Source organism: Diaphorina citri, unplaced genomic scaffold, assembly GCF_000475195.1.
Source record: "Diaphorina citri unplaced genomic scaffold, Diaci psyllid genome assembly version 1.1 scaffold1454, whole genome shotgun sequence".
In the NCBI taxonomy this organism is placed as follows: Eukaryota; Metazoa; Arthropoda; class Insecta; order Hemiptera; family Psyllidae; genus Diaphorina; species Diaphorina citri.
In genome coordinates, this window is record NW_007378880.1 from 151,236 (window position 1) to 169,396 (window position 18,161).

The window sequence follows — 18,161 nt, forward strand, 5'->3', positions numbered from 1 at the left end:
TAGATTCACAAGTAATTGTCTGGAGTTACCTGTAATTAATACTTGCTTGTTATTGAACAAAAAATATTATCTTATTTCGATTCTCGAATTGACCTTATCAGGGAACGCAAAAAAGAGTACCAATACAAAAAAATAGTCACCAATATTTAAGAGAAAATTAGACAAGCCAGAAAAAGCTCTTTACGAGGGGGGGAGAGAGTTGGGAGGGCAAAAATCACCTGCCTTAGTTCAAGACAAGGGATATGAAAGGCCCAACAGCGTGTTGATCTGTTGATAGATAGAGTTGGAAGATAGGTTAATGGTTATGAGTCGAGTGCAAAGCAATCAAGACCCAAGGATCCATTCCATGAAGCTAGAAGTTACCTACCATTACTATTGACTTTGTTAGTTCAAATTTTGTTCACCCAAATGAAAAACCAGACTAGTTTGCTTGGAGGTAGTGCGTTTGCCCATTAAGTTTCATACGCTAGATCGCTAGTTCAATTCCCGCCCGGAGCGGATTTTATCATAAAGGAAATAAAAGAGACCAACATTTTTTTTTTTTTTTTTCGAAGTCAATGCTATCGATCGAACCCATGACCTTTTGCATAACAAGTAAGGACGTTACTTCGAGACCACCTATCGAGTGCAAAGCAATCAGGACCCAAGGATCCATTCCATGAAGCTAGAAGTTACCTACCATTACTATTGACTTTGTTAGTTCAAATTTTGTTCACCCAAATGAAAAAAAAAGTCAAATTGCCCCGCTTAAAAACTTTGACTTTTTTCTCTCTCTCTCTCAAATCTTAAAAAAAAGTCAGTTTGATTGTGTATTAGGTAGTGAAATATTTTAAGAATTGAAGAAAATATGTACACGAAAAGACATTTTCTTACTATCACGTCAGAGAGTGAATATAAAATTAAAATTGACTTCATGGAATGGGTTCCTCGGATTGAATTAGAGCTCTTGCACAAAAGCAAAACGTGATTCAAGTCACATTCTCGGTCGGACAGAAACCCTGGGGACCACTTTGTCAAAAGCTGTGATATTGCAAAATATCACCTGCAACCAAGTGCAGGGGGGCTTTCATATCCAACAACAAAGCTGACCTTTGCTGTGATGCGAGACACTAATACCAATCAAGGAGGGATGTTTCTGTTGGCTTGGCTTCATGGAACGGGTTCCTCGGATTGAATTAGAGCTCTTGCACAAAAGCAAAACGTGATTCAAGTCACATTCTCGGTCGGAAAGAAACCCTGGGGACCACTTTGTCAAAAGCTGTGATATTGCAAATATCACCTGCAACCAAGTGCAGGGGGCTTTCATATCCAACAGCAAAGCTGACCTTTGCTGTGATGCGAGACACTAATACCAATCAAGGAGGGATGTTTCTGTTGGCTTGAGACAAAATATAAGGGCGTATACAAAGCTGACCTTTGCTGTGATGCGAGACACTAATACCAATCAAGGAGGGATGTTTCTGTTGGCTTGAGACAAAATATAAGGGCGTATTAACTAGAGAGTGCTTTCATTCAACTTGCAGAGTACCAGAGATTTCAAGCTTTTGATGGTGAGTTTTTAAAGGGATGGCAAATACTTGTTCAAAACTATGATCGAAACTTTACCCCCTGACAGACTATTCAAACTGGATGGAAGAATTTTCTCTCGACACGGATTCAAACAAAGGACTCTCACCTGGTGTTGCTGTAGCGGTGAGCCACGCATATCTTCTCTCTGTTGAGCAGCGGCCTGTGCCTGAGCCACAGCGGCTTGATGTTGTGCTTGCTGGGCTGCTTGGTGATGTTGCTGGGAGGTTTGTGATGAGGCTGAGTGCTGAGAAGCGGTCTCTTCTTGATTCGAACCTGACGCGTCTATAAGGAGTAATAGAACAAAAAACTCATTAGAGCCCGTCCCTTCTTGTCGTTCGGAAAAAAATCGTGTCGTGCGTAGTGGGAGCACCCTCATTTAAATTACATTGCCTACAGGACATTCGGGGAAAAAATCGGGTGAAACTTCACGACAAGTGGTTTTTACTTTGTGAAAATGTTAAAACTTTCAAGGAATTCTGTGATTCTCCGTAATTTCCAAACTTTTTGATTGAGTTTGATGAAATTTGACAAATAAGAACTTGGTCCAAATACTTGACGTGTGATTTTGGATAAATAACTTTTATCAAACCTTTGTGTACTCATAAATGATGGACAAAGAGTCTGCCCATGAAAAGTAAATTTTCCGAGTTCATACTTTAAATCATGCGTCAACATCAGATACGAAAATCAATATCTTGTGAAGTAATTAGAATCTCTGGTACCCATGTCTTGATACTTTACGCAGACACAAGGTTTGGCTTGTTCTCTTTGGAAATGCCTATATTACGAATCAGTACGTCTAAGAATTAAAACTAAAATAACGGAGAAACAATCGCCTGTTCTGGGAACAGGGGACAAAATTGAGAGTCCAACAAGCGAGCTTGTGACGAAAATATTTACTGAAATGTTGAAGTGAAAAAAAAAGTGTATCACTTGTAAAAAATCAGAAACGAAATTTTACAAGGGACTTCTCAAATGTCCAACAGCAAAAGAAAAAGAAAATATGGACGTTGGAAATAATTGAGAAAAAAAGTGGTCCGCATCCACTTATTTCCTCGCAAAACGTCCATACTTCTCACTTTGCTGCGACTGTTTATAAGGACATTACCTTTGTCCACCGGATACAAAACTTGGTCCTTGGTTACCGGATAAATTAATCCCGACGGAAATGACTTCTCCTCTCGTTAGAGAGCCCTAATGATATTTCCTCACAAAACGTCCATACTTCTCACTTTGCTGCGACTGTTTATAAGGACATTACCTTTGGTCTTATCTCTGTTGCTTACGAGCAACTTACCTTTCGTCAACTTCAACTCAAATAAAATTTTAATAATCATGCTGTCTTCATATCGATAGAGAAAAAGTTTCAAAAGTCAATGATGTCATTACAGATTAATTATGAAAAAAAAAGAAAAGTGTAAAATTCATGGAAACAAATACCTTCGTTTCGAAACTATTTCGAGGGGGAAATGTTTTTTTAAAAATATTTTTTTAATGTAAATAAAAGGTATGTCCATCGAAATGAAGAGCCAGCAGTGTGATTGTGAGGATTTTAATGATAAGACAGAGGTGGCCAAGCGCTAGATTAGAACTGAAAAGAAGAAATAAAACAGAGAAACATGTTATGTTGATGAAACAAACACAATAATCATATTTTATAATCGGATAAAGAATCAATAAATCAACTACTGAATTTTAAAACAAAGCGACTTTTTTTTCTGAATAAAAAGCCTTATAAAAAGTGTCATTTCCCCCCTGAACGCAACATATCTGGCAGTTACCACTTGAACCACTGAATCTAGTTGAATACGCGAACATTCATTATAAACCATCGAACTAGAAGCATCACGTTATAATACACTGAGATAACACGCAGCAAGTGAGCAAGTAACATTTCTTACTGAGGATGCATTCTTCCCATCCATCAGAGTTGAATCATAAAGTGTGAAAGCTCATGTCACTTAATACATGCTACTTGCTACGTAGAGCATCTGACACCTTACGCCTTTTGAAACGCGGATAAAATTCCCCGCCTAAAGCTAGAATTGAACCCACGTTCTCCTGTTAACCTGATGAGCTCCAACGACAAGCTCACACGTAAATTACGAGGGGGGGGGAAAGGGGGAGAGAGAAAATTTTAACTAGAAGCGTCACGTTATACCTAATGCACTGAGATAACACGCAGCAACATTTCTTACTGAGGATGTTGGGGCAATTTGCCCCAGGGGATGGGTTAAGCTTATACGAATCTACTGAGGATGCATTCTTCCCATCCACCAGAGTTGGATCATTAAGTGTGAAAGCTGAATCATGTCACTTAATACACCAAGTATTTGAACAGTTGCTACTTGCTACGTAGAGCATCTGACACCTTACGTCTTATGAAACGCGGATAAAATTCCCCGCCTAAAGCTAGAATTGAACCCACGTTCTCCTGTTAACCTGATGAGCTCTAACGACAAGCTCACACGTAAATTACGAGGGGGGGGGAGGGGGAGAGAGAAAATTTCTACATTCTAAAGAGAAAGATTATTTCATATAGTCCATAAATATTTGAATAGAGAAAAATTAACAGGAGAAAAACGATGATGACAGAATCGAACCCGGGACCTTCTGTGTGAAAAACAAGCACGTTACCATTCTGTAATGTTTTGCCAGCATTTTTTTTTATTATTATTTTATTTTTAATCTGATTTAAGGCAGTTTCATCTATTTTCTGTTTTCCTGCCAGTCATCTTTATTCTATTTTCTCCTGTTTAATTTTGAAATAAATAATAATATTCTAAAATAATAATTAAGAAGACCAAAATCAACCAACCCAACTCTGCCTGGGTCAGTTGAGAGTTTCAACAATTACCCTTATAAGTCCACCTGGCCTACCAATTAAGCGGGACAGTAGACATAACGATGGCAGTAGCTTTTCAGTGAATCAAAATCAAAAGAGGGAATTTTTGTACAGAGGGATAGAACTTGATTTGGGACTCGAACCACCAACCTTAAGATTACTGTGCTAACCACTAAACCAGTTAGCGAATTCGTTCCAAAATGAAGAAAATAAGAAATAACAAAAGAAAAAGAAGAAAGAGTAAAATAATGGGAAAAAAAAAGAAAAATGAAGAAATGTAGGTAATCAACACTTTCAAGTATGAAAGTCACACTCAACTCAGTGGAAAACCATGCACTCTTGTAAACTACTATGACAAATAATACAGTTAATCTTACGAGGACAAAAGAAAACGAAATACTTGTCAAGGCCCAGAACAATTCACCCAAGTAAAAGAATGAATGTAAACTACTGTGACAAATAATACAGTTAATCTTACGAGGACAAAAGAAAACGAAATACTTGTCAAGGCCCAGAACAATTCACCCAAGTAAAAGAATGAAAAAAGAACTAAAGAAGGAAAGTTAAAAGCAGAAATAGGGAGAAGGGAGAATTCCGATTGAAAATGCTGGTGCTAGAGAGAGGGAAAATGAGTCAACGCAGTTTACACACACGACAGTGTTCAAAACAAGATTTCTTCCCCAAAACTTTTTTTAATTAGGAATTGCCTAATTTTTGAAATTTACCCTGTTCTGTCTGTGTTAGGATTTAATTTCAGAAGGAAAAGAAAATTTCAAGAGAAGATCTAAGAAGAAAAAGATTTTTTAAAAAAGGGATCGTCACACAAAGATGAAGAAGGGACAAGAACAAAAGAACAGAAATCAAAGCGAAAAGAAAAGGACTGCAAAAGAAGAAAACAGAAAATAAAATCAAGATTACAAAAAAGGAGGAAAAGAAGAAAGTAAAAATGCCAAAGTCAAAATTCAGGGGATGGGTTTGGGGGGTAGGGGGGTTTACGGTTCACTGAAAAGGAGCCAAAGGTCACCTGTCCCGGTAGCCAGGGGCAGAGAGGGAAGGGGCACACCTGATCATCTGAAGCGGGGCATCATAGGAGCCAACATCTGGGCCCCGGGGAACGCCAGAGCCCCCGGCCCTGCTGTGCCTGCGTACGGGTTCATCATGGGGGCGCCGATCAGACCTGGGGGGGGGGGGAATAGGTTAGAATACTTCAGAGAACTGTACAATCGAACGGAGAACAACAAGGAATTTTAATTGTGTTATTCATAAATGCTGGTTAGAAATGTCGTTCCCCGCTTAATAGACTACGCTAAATTTAATAACTTCACTTCAACACGAACCACCAATCTCCAGATCCGAAGTCCACCGCGCTAACCACTACACCACTGAGGTAGGACGAAGAACAACAGAGGACTGAACAAGAAAAAGGTCTGACAGCCGTGACGTCACGGTACAACTTTTTCAAGATTTACGCGAATTTTCAAATTGATTTACCTTGGGATCTAGAACTCGTAAAAGAAAAGGAAAAATTCCCACGTTCCTCATTTTTTTCTACTCTTCAAATTGAAAACTTCACCTAAATAATTACATAAGGCATATGGTCGTTCTACCTTCTTCTCCCCACTGGATGGTTCAACATTACCTTCTACCTTCTTCTGCCCAGGACAGAATGACTGGATTACCTGGATGAATACCCATCTGGGGGTGCCCAGGAGGGCCGGGTCGGAACATGAGTTGTCCCCCAGTGGCGGCCCCCGGGTTCAGCATAGGATGGGGTATGGCTACTTGCGGCCCGGCCCGGATCAGTGGGGGTCCATGGGATAACATCATACCGGCCGCCGCGGATACCGGGGGCATCATAGCTACAGACACGGGGAGGCCGGGGGCCCCGGGGCCAAAGCGGTTGGAACATTTTCTTTTAGGGAAAGGATTCTTGCAAGGCTTTTTGGGTATATTTTTCAAGAATGTAAACTGTTTATTGCCAGTAATAATGACAATTTTTTTTTATTTGTATTTATTAAAGTGTTCTAACAAATATTGACAGTAAAACCAAGAAGAAAATGAAATCACATTTAAGTATGGAGAGAAAATATCCTAGATTCACAAGTAATTGTCTGGAGTTACCTGTAATTAATACTTGCTTGTTATTGAACAAAAAATATTATCTTATTTCGATTCTCGAATTGACCTTATCAGGGAACGCAAAAAAGAGTACCAATACAAAAAAATAGTCACCAATATTTAAGAGAAAATTAGACAAGCCAGAAAAAGCTCTTTACGAGGGGGGGAGAGAGTTGGGAGGGCAAAAATCACCTGCCTTAGTTCAAGACAAGGGATATGAAAGGCCCAACAGCGTGTTGATCTGTTGATAGATAGAGTTGGAAGATAGGTTAATGGTTATGAGTCGAGTGCAAAGCAATCAAGACCCAAGGATCCATTCCATGAAGCTAGAAGTTACCTACCATTACTATTGACTTTGTTAGTTCAAATTTTGTTCACCCAAATGAAAAAAAAAGTCAAATTGCCCCGCTTAAAAACTTTGACTTTTTTCTCTCTCTCTCTCAAATCTTAAAAAAAAGTCAGTTTGATTGTGTATTAGGTAGTGAAATATTTTAAGAATTGAAGAAAATATGTACACGAAAAGACATTTTCTTACTATCACGTCAGAGAGTGAATATAAAATTAAAATTGACTTCATGGAATGGGTTCCTCGGATTGAATTAGAGCTCTTGCACAAAAGCAAAACGTGATTCAAGTCACATTCTCGGTCGGAAAGAAACCCTGGGGACCACTTTGTCAAAAGCTGTGATATTGCAAATATCACCTGCAACCAAGTGCAGGGGGGCTTTCATATCCAACAACAAAGCTGACCTTTGCTGTGATGCGAGACACTAATACCAATCAAGGAGGGATGTTTCTGTTGGCTTGAGACAAAATATAAGGGCGTATTAACTAGAGAGTGCTTTCATTCAACTTGCAGAGTACCAGAGATTTCAAGCTTTTGATGGTGAGTTTTTAAAGGGATGGTAAATACTTGACGTGTGATTTTGGATAAATAACTGTTATCAAACCTTTGTGTACTCATAAATGCTGGACAAAGAGTCTGCCCATGAAAAGTAAATTTTCCCGAGTTCATATTTTAAATCATGCGTCCACATCAGATACGAAAATTAATATCTTGTGAAGTAATTAGAATCTCTGGTACCCATGTCTTGATACTTTACGCAGACACAAGGTTTGGCTTGTTCTCTTTGGAAATGCCTATATTACGAATCAGTACGTCTAAGAATTAAAAGTAAAATAACGGAGAAACAATCGCCTGTTCTGTGAACAGGGGACAAAATTGAGAGTCCAACAAGCGAGCTTGTGACGAAATATTTATTGAAATGTTGAAGTAAAAAAAAAAAGTGTATCACTTGTAAAAAATCAGAAACGAAATTTTACAAGGGACTTCTCAAATGTCCAACAGCAAAAGAAAAAGAAAATATGGACGTTGGAAATAATTGAGAAAAAAAGTGGTCCGCACAGACCGGATAATTATATCACGAAGGAAATTACTTCTTCTCTCGTTAGAGAGCCCTAATGTTATTTCCTCGCAAAACGTCCATACTTCTCACTTTGCTGCGACTGTTTATAAGGACATTACCTTTGGTCGAGTGCAAAGCTATCTAGACCCAAGGATCCATTCCATGAAGCTAGAAGTTACCTACCATTACTATTGACTTTGTTGGTTCAAATTTTGTTCACCCAAATGAAAAAAAAAAGTCAAATTTGGCACACTATAATAAATATTAATAAAAAAAAAGTCAAATTGCCCCGCTTAAAAACTTTTGCAATACATGTCTCGTCAGGTTCACGTGCTCGCACGCTTATCGTTCACGCACACACATGCACACGCACGACTTTTTTCTCTCTCTCTCAAATCTTAAAAAAACAGGCAGTTTGATTGTGTTTTATTTATTTATTTGATTACACGCTAAGCATCACGGCCATGTGTGAGTTTGATTGTGTATTAGGTAGTGAAATACTTTAAGAATTGAAGAAAATATGTACACGAAAAGACATTTTCTTACTATCACGTCAGAGAGTGAATATAAAATTAAAATTGGCTTCATGTGGAACTGGAACTGAGGGGTAACCTGTTGGAGATGTTGACTGATCTGTTGTTACAACAACACCAACACCATACACCACCGGCACCAACACCAACACCATACACCACCAGCACCGGCACCAACACCAACAACACAATAATGCTTATTTGACTCGAGAGTCTATTTAACCCAGCAGTAGGCTACTACTATTACTGTGATGATCTCAAACAATGTTGGAATTGTTGATAAAATTCTATAAATCTCACCTCAAATTTACAGAACCTACAAAGGAAAGAAAAAATATAGTGTTAAGTGAAAGAACTCACTTCATTGATTCAAATATACGTAATATAAAGTTGGTATCATCTCTGTTGTACTTTATTTTTATAGACTTATAGATTTTTTTACAGAACTACTAGTTTATTTATTTCTCCAACTGTACCATTCCCGCTCCATCCTCACACTCTATCACTCTCATCTTCTTTCTAGAACCCCTCACTCTCATTGAAATTGCTCGCACCATTGATATCTGAACCTTCACTTTTAACCATCCCAACACCCATGAATACAACTTCACCCACTTTTCACTTGATTTTCTCACCTCTGTTGTTCTTATTTTCAAATGTTGGGAACTTGGTCATTCTCCCAATATCTCTTACCTTCAAGTTTGGGTTTACGTTTGTACTTGGCATCTCGTGCCCGGTGCTCCTCCAAACTAACATCCTCCGGGGGATGAATTATCTTACACGACGCAGACACTGTATTGATCAGCGCTATCTTGTGCTCCCCTCCATTTGAGTAGGCGGGGAACGTAGGCTTGATTGGACCAATGGGAGCTGAGCTGGTGTTGTTAGCCCCGCCCCCTCCTGATGATGATGAGGTAGAAGTTGACGATGAGGTGGTGTTGTTTGCCTGAAGAGGAAACGGAGTAGAATTATTATTATTTTTTTTATCCATTTAATATACCTTATTTATGCTGTTGGCTAACACTAAAATAACCCATTATGCCAACATTTTCAACAGGCCTCATTTATTTACATCAGAAGTAATAGACAACAGAAACATAAATAATCTGTTTATGTTGTCAGCATGAGATTGAAAAGTCCCTTTATCAATGTGACAGTGGGGGCCTATCAAATTGTGGTAAAAAAAAGGACATTTTCTCATTAATTAAAAAAGTTCCCTCTTCTGAATGAAGCCCATTTTTTCTTTTTTAAAGAGAAATAGTTCCCAGCACCCAACAGAAATAGTTTTACAACATCAGCAATGTGCTGAATGGTTTGTATAAAAACTTTTCACATTTTTTTTTTTTTTTTAATTATTTTCTTATTAGTATCATTAGGTAGGTACTGTTATTTTTTGGAATTTATGATTAATTTATGTAAATAAATGAAAAGTATTCTAAAAAAAAAAAGAAAAAAAATAGTTTCTGTTTCGAAAGTTCTAGGTGGTATGGTACAGAGTTTGTAAACAATATCTTCCAAGTTCTTTTAGTTATAAGATCAGCACCAAAAATTTGGGCTGGGAATCAGATAAAAATAATGCTAGATTATTGTCTTGGCTTACCATATTAGCGGCACTTGGGAAGAGTGGTTTACTACCAGGAGGACCACCTGGACCTCCCATAGGTGGTATCATTCCAGGGGGCATGCTAAAACAATAATAGGTAGGTATGAGATGATTTTGATTATATATATAAAGAAAGTAAAAAAGTACAAACCAGGTAGATGATAGACAGAAAAAAGCAATGTTTGGGGGAAAAAAAAAAATCATTAGAATATGAAGAATGAGAGTAATTTTAGATAGAAAAAGTCAGAAGTGTTGCTGACAAAAGTTGATTTACTGACAGAAAAAACCCCTTGCAATGACATAAAATCTCATGTTTGACCACAAATGCCACAATGAAAATTAAATTCCATAAGGGCCAAAAGCAAGTGTACCTTCTTAATCCCTATGTACTCACCCAGGGCCACCCATATAGGGTGGTGCCACCATACCCATTGGGAACATCATACCCCCTGGCATCATGCCCTGAGGCATCATATTGCCGCCGCCTGGACCTCCTGGAGGTTTCTTCTTGTGAGGGGGCTCGTCATCCCCGCTCTCTGGTGATTGAGATCTCCCGCCTGAAATACAACAAAGAATTTTAATTTTGGAAGTAGTTGTAGAATTGTATAGAGGCTGGACAGCCCCAAAGGATGGGTTAAGCTTCTACGAAGTTGTAGAATTAAAGTAATGATCTAAGGGGGACATACTACGGGATGGGCATGCTACGAAACAGACTACTTACATAAGACTAATGTATTGATAGAGAAAAACAGAACTATTCAGGGAACAGTAATACTCAATTGTGAAATAGGCTTGGCCAAACTGGGTCCTGATTCCAAATAGTAAAAAAATTTGGAAGTAGTTGTAGAATTGTATAGAGGCTGGACAGCCCCAAAGGATGGGTTAAGCTTCTACGAAGTTGTAGAATTAAAGTAATGATCTAAGGGGGACATACTACGGGATGGGCATGCTACGAAACAGACTACTTACATAAGACTAATGTAGTTGGAAGTAGTTGTAGAATTGTATAGGGGCTGGACAGCCCCAAAGGATGGGTTAAGCTTCTACAAAGTTGTAGAATTAAAGTAATGATCTAAGGGGGACATACTACGGGATGGGCATGCTACGAAACAGACTACTTACATAAGACTAATGTATTGATAGAGAAAAACAGAACTATTCAGGGAACAGTAATACTCAATTGTGAAATAGACTTGGCCAAACTGGGTCCTGATTCCAAACAATAGTAAAAAAAAAGCCAGGCTAGACAGACAAAATCAATATTCCAATAATGATGCTGTTATAAGCAGGAATGTAAAAATGTTTGGATAAAATAAATTTCCCATAAAGGAATGGTTTTATTTACCTCGGTTCTTATTGCCCTGCATTTGTCTCTCATGTTCCTTTACATCCTCCTCTGGTATTCCTTCCATCCCGTAGATTTCAATTTCTATGTTGGATCTGTTCGATAGAGAGTTGGGAACTTTGTCAATGGCCTCCTTGTGAACCTGAAATGGGAAAGTGAAATTAGAACTTGATGTCTATTTACTCACAATATAAGCAGGACTGTAAAAATGTTTGGATAAAATAAATTTAAGTACCATAAAGGAATGGTTTTATTTACCTCGGTTCTTATTGCCCTGCATTTGTCTCTCATGTTCCTTCACGTCCTCTTCTGGTATTCCTTCCATCCCATAGATTTCAATTTCTATGTTGGATCTGTTTGATAGAGAGTTGGGAACTTTGTCAATGGCCTCCTTGTGAACCTGAAATGGGAAAGTGAAATTAGAACTTGATGTCTATTTACTCACAAAATTTTAAAAACATCATGAAAAATAAGAATGAAAATTAGACCGAGAAATAATGTTTTTAAAAATGGGTAACTTACTTGCATACAATGAATGGATAAGCCAGGGCCAGTGTAGAGTTTCTTGTGACATATGTGACATTTGAAGTGCTTGGCTTTCTGATGCTGGATGAGGATCTTCTCGTCTTCAAACTCCCGATTACAATACCTGACAAAACTTGGGTTAAGGAAAAACATGTGTAAAACATAACAGAAAAAGCCAGCCTTTCATCTTTAAACATGCATGCTTATTTATACCACTGGAATAGGACTAAAGAGTCCTTTAACCCTAACAATATGCTTCAACTACACATTATAAAGTCAAATTCTCAAACATAAAAATTCCATACCTTGGATAGTAAAGGGAACCCATGCCCTCAGATAGTAATTAGGTAACCCATGACCAGTTGAGGGTCTTGACCACTAAACCACCAGGGATTTATGCAGAATAGAATAGAATAGTCATATTATTAGAATAGAATAGTGATATGAATCAAAATTAAACTATGAATTATTTGTGGTGAAGCAATAGCCTCTTCACAACTTTGTGGGTATCACAGTATTACAAGTCTTTCATTTACTCAATGATCATATTTATCATCGCTCGTATCTTTGACTTATAATGCCGCCACTGGTCGCTACTCGATTAAAAAGTAGCTACTCAATTATCCTCACGAGGCTGAGAGCTCCCGAACTTCAAGCACAGGGCTGAAGAATCTTCGGCCACGGAGGTGGCTATTTCCACTCACCTGTATGTGTGTGGACGAGGTACAGAAGGTCTCAGGATGTGGTACTAGTGAGGACTAGCTGGTGTCTATCATATTCTTACCTGTATTGCTATTTCAACTTACCTGTAAGTGTGTGGACGAGGTACAGAAGGTCTCAGGACGTGGTACTAGTGAGGACTAGCTGGTGTCTATCATATTCTTACCTGTATGTGTGTGGCTTATATTATAAGAACGAGATCCATTCACAGTTCATAGTTCACACACTGATCGCTCTATCTCTAGAACCAACTCAAATAATCATCATCTCAAATACACATCGTTACTATAGCTGAAAACCGCCAAAAAACGGTCGAAATTTGTCCAAAAGCGGTCAAAATACCGCCAAGCGCAGCAACCATCGGGGGGAGGAGACAGGAAAGGGAGAGAAAGTATTGAACAGTGCATGTTTTTTGTGTTCAAATGAATTCTGTCAAAAAAAAACATGAATACAAATTTAATTTTTGAAGAATGAAATCATGGGGAACACACAGACAACTGACGAGTGGAAAAATTTCGCTCGTAAAATCTTTCAACTTGTATCACACACAACAGTTTAGCCTAGTTCTAGATTTACTCTCAATCTCAATAATAGACGATGAAGTAATCGACCAGAAACGTCAACATAATAACATTCCATGGATATTAAGAAATAAGCATATACCTAAAGACATTGAAATATTTCAAAAAGGCCTTTTCAAAATTGATCTCTCACACTTACATTTCATAAAAAAAAACTGCTAGTCTTTTCCCATTTCAACGGGGTCAATGTTTCTTTTCATCTTTGTTAGATCCTTTACCTACTGTTCTTTTTGGGGGTGATATTGGGTTCTGGCGCAAATTCATACTTAGGTTCACTTTTTTTCATCATTATTTCATGTCCATCTGAAACTTTTTTTTTATTTTATTTATCCACATCAATTAATTAATAAATGTAATTACCTAATTAGGAAATCTTTATTATATTAATTTTCCTTGTGTTTTACAAAACAACACGTCTTGTTTTAATTATAAAACGATTTAATTACTTGCTGATGATGAGGAATTTATGAATCAATAATTTATTATTAACAATAATTTATTTTACATTATCTTATTCATGAATCCATTTCTCGAAATCATTCATCAATATTTTCAATTAGGCCTACAAAGATATACAAAATACAATTGCTACATAAATATGTAAAGACTTTAATCTGAATGGGTTAAAGAATTAATTCATTACATTGTATCAGGTTATTAATGAAAACATTTAACCCTTCAAGTCCCTAAGTGATGGTTGCCTCACAAAGGTTAGGCACGGGCACATAATTTTGGCCTGTAGCACAAATGAAATCCTAGCTTAAACCTGAGAAAAAGCTTTTAGGATCAATGCTTGAAGTGAAAATAGTGTGATGTACGGTTTTATAAAGTTTGTTTTTCAATTGGAAAACTAGGGTTCAATCAGGCCACGTTTCCAAAGCCATATATCCTTTCAGGCCTCCAAGCTTCTTCGGCAATGTGTACATTGTCTACCAAAGCCAATGGGTTAGTCTGTGGTTACAAAGGTTAGGCATGGGCACATAATTTTGGCCTGTTGCACAAATGAAGTCCTAGCTTAAAGCTGAGAAAAAGCTTTTAGGATCAATGCTTGAAGTGAAAATAGTGTGATATAAGGTTTTATAAAGTTTGTTTTTCAATTGGAAAACTAGGGTTCAATCAGGCCAAGTTTCCAAAGCCATATATCCTTTCAGGCCTCCAAGCTTCTTCGGCAATGTGTACATTGTCTACCAAAGCCAATGGGTTAGTCTGTGGTACGATAACACGACAATGTAAGCTACTGTTCCTACGTTCCTAACATTAATGAATGAACATTAAGATGATTCTGATGAATGAAACATTTGAAATCACATTGATGAATGAAATCTGGTCATCGAGTACACGTGAACCATTAGCTCAGACCGGCAAAATTTACGTCAGATTTTTGCCTTTCTTCCAATCTCCCTAGGCCTATACCTCTCTTTCTTAGCCTTTTCCCGCTCAGGCCAGCCATTCACTACCAGGTAGACCGGTGTATTGTATGTCTGTCTGCATAGGAATGTGAATCGGAAGTAAAAACTATGCAGAGATGAGACGAGAACCATTAACATATGGAGAGCCCATGGAAAGAACAATAAACGATATTAGTTTTGTTCTCTTATTCGAGAAAATTAGTTCCAATAACGTATAAAAAGATAAAAACTAATAATACGAAGAGCCCGTGAAAAGAACAATCGGCGACATTAGGTTTGTATGTAGGTACTACTTTTCGGGAAAATTAGTTGCAAAAAACTCATAAAAATTAGGGAAAATTTGCTTAATATTCTTTTCAAAACAATAAATTTGTCACTTGCAAGATTGAAATGTAAAGAGGCGGGAAAAAATTCGGGTAATTAGGCATTTCCGTTTCAAAACTTCTCAAGACATTTTCCTGTCGGTAATTAAATAAAAAAATTGTACTAAAAAAAATAAAATAAAAATAATAAAGAAGCTATTTTGTTTGATTTATTTTATTGTGCCAAAACGGCAATGAATTTTTTTCCAGTCGGAAGCCTGACTTTAAGATTCAAGTCATTAAGAGCATTAATGTTGACCTTTTCCACCCAACTGGATTTAACAGAATTGCTGGATTTAACAGAATTGCTGGATTTAACAGACTTGCTGGCTTTAACAGACTTGCTGGCTTTAACAGAATTGCTGGCTTTAACAGAATTGCTGGATTTAACAGAATTGCTGGCTTTAACAGAATTGCTGGATTTAACAGACTGCACCCAACATCAAAGGAGTGGGATAAATTCACCACTGGCATATATCCCATATAGGGGCCCCGCAGGGACACATTCAGGGACGCAAAATGTCTATAATTTGAAGTATAACTGATCCAACGGTCCCCTGGCGGAGGTGCCCTCAGAAAAGTATATACCTACACCACTGATATGTCTGAAATTTACTATCAAGATTTGGAATGTCTAATTAAAATAATTAGAAACAGCAAACTACACCCAATGGAGGAGTTGCAATTGGGAAAATATTATTAACAAAAGGTCGATTCCTACGTAAAAAGTTGTGAAAAATTCGAGTCTGAGGTCAAAACTCCAAAAAAGTAACTTTAAAAGGTCGAAAATTAAATTTTTAATTGCCGTTCTAATGACAAAGTTCAAAGAGTTGTGACGTCAGACTTTAATTTATGTAAATAAATGAAAAGTATTCTAAAAAAAAAAAGAAAAAAAATAGTTTCTGTTTCGAAAGTTCTAGGTGGTATGGTACAGAGTTTGTAAACAATATCTTCCAAGTTCTTTTAGTTATAAGATCAGCACCAAAAATTTGGGCTGGGAATCAGATAAAAATAATGCTAGATTATTGTCTTGGCTTACCATATTAGCGGCACTTGGGAAGAGTGGTTTACTACCAGGAGGACCACCTGGACCTCCCATAGGTGGTATCATTCCAGGGGGCATGCTAAAACAATAATAGGTAGGTATGAGATGATTTTGATTATATATATAAAGAAAGTAAAAAAGTACAAACCAGGTAGATGATAGACAGAAAAAAGCAATGTTTGGGGGAAAAAAAAAAATCATTAGAATATGAAGAATGAGAGTAATTTTAGATAGAAAAAGTCAGAAGTGTTGCTGACAAAAGTTGATTTACTGACAGAAAAAACCCCTTGCAATGACATAAAATCTCATGTTTGACCACAAATGCCACAATGAAAATTAAATTCCATAAGGGCCAAAAGCAAGTGTACCTTCTTAATCCCTATGTACTCACCCAGGGCCACCCATATAGGGTGGTGCCACCATACCCATTGGGAACATCATACCCCCTGGCATCATGCCCTGAGGCATCATATTGCCGCCGCCTGGACCTCCTGGAGGTTTCTTCTTGTGAGGGGGCTCGTCATCCCCGCTCTCTGGTGATTGAGATCTCCCGCCTGAAATACAACAAAGAATTTTAATTTTGGAAGTAACGGAACCCTTTTCAAAAGGTGAACATCTTTGTGGAACCCTGAACTTTCAAGTTAGCTCTCATGGCATAGAGTTTATGCCATGAGAACTAACTACCATTTCATTACAGGTTCCAGGTATACACTATACAATGTGATCGTAATATTCGGATTAGATTGTTATTGATCAAATAAATTTAATGATGTTTATAACAGCTGTCTTGTACAAATGCAAAACTTTTAATTTTCTTAACTTCAATATCTTTCAACCAATGACCGGGGCCACAATGAGAGTTTAAATAAACTCGGTATAAATTTAATTCTTGGATTAAGGGCAATCTGATTGGCTAAAATTATTTGTAAAAATAATTTATTAATATAATTTATTTATTTATTTTTTAATAATTATTTGTAAATTATTTCAAAATGTGTACACGTTTTTCGATTACAAGTATTTCAACGGGTTACTTTCTGGTGTTCTCGTGTTGACCCAGCACCTAAATGGGAAGTATTGTGTCTCTTCTCACCCATCTGATGAGAGGATATTTTCTAAATTTTTGTCACACAATAAAAATCAATTTTTCTCTACAAAATTAACAACTTACGTAAAAAAACAACAACACATTTCCCTATGATTAAATTAACTAAATAGAAGTAGATAATATAAAAACATTAATCTAGAAAAAAGAAATTTGAATAAATAAACTAAGGATAATTTATTCTATGTTGATATTGCTACAATAAGTTCCTTTTTGAAAACGCCAAATAAATAATAAATAACGATAAAATAACATAATGGGGAAGTTAATACAGGAGAGCTCTGGCTTATCTGGAGAATTTACAACAACAAAAGAATCTTAGAGGGTACCTCAAGAGAACATGATACCCAAACCATCTCTCAGTTGAAAGGGCTAGTCATCAAACCAACCATGATCAAGAAGTCCACAATACATGATCAAGAAGTCCTCAACGACAAATTCAAAAGGACATCATAATTTGATTTTATTCGGCTTGATTAATGGCACAAAAGAATACGGGGGCACGATTCGCTTGCTTGCCATGCAGAAGGTCCCGGGTTCGAATTCCACCATCGACAAAAATTTGTACTCATTTTTGGATTGCAAATATTTCAACGGGTTACTTTCTGGTGTTCTCGTGTTGATCCAGCACCTAAATGGGAAGTATTGTGTCTCTAAAAGTGTCATTTCCCCCCTGAACGCAACATATCTGGCAGTTACCACTTGAACCACTGAATCTAGTTGAATACGCGAACCATTCATTATAAACCATCGAACTAGAAGCATCACGTTATAATGCACTGAGATAACACACAGCAAGTGAGCAAGTAACATTTCTTACTGAGGATGCATTCTTCCCATCCACCATCCACCAGAGTTGAATCATAAAGTGTGAAAGCTCATGTCACTTAATACACGAAGTATTTGAACAGTTGCTACTTGCTACGTAGAGCATCTACTGACACCTTACGTCTTATGAAACGCGGATAAAATTCCCCACCTAAAGCTAGAATTGA

The 18,161-nt window shown here is 37.3% G+C and overlaps 1 protein-coding gene across 1 annotated transcript; it reads right to left on the bottom strand.

Annotated features, from left to right (window-relative positions):
* Positions 1 to 228: 228 nt before the first annotated feature.
* LOC103515985 (BUB3-interacting and GLEBS motif-containing protein ZNF207-like) lies at positions 229 to 16,615 on the bottom strand (the record flags this gene model as incomplete). The annotated part of the gene is made up of 10 exons (XM_008480933.2): positions 229 to 267; positions 1,676 to 1,851; positions 9,165 to 9,417; positions 10,072 to 10,156; positions 10,469 to 10,631; positions 11,678 to 11,819; positions 11,942 to 12,077; positions 15,235 to 15,446; positions 15,999 to 16,140; positions 16,453 to 16,615. Coding segments are annotated over 10 exons (1,511 nt in total), but the record flags the coding sequence as incomplete, so codon positions are not given.
* Between the last annotated feature and the right edge of the window lie 1,546 nt (positions 16,616 to 18,161).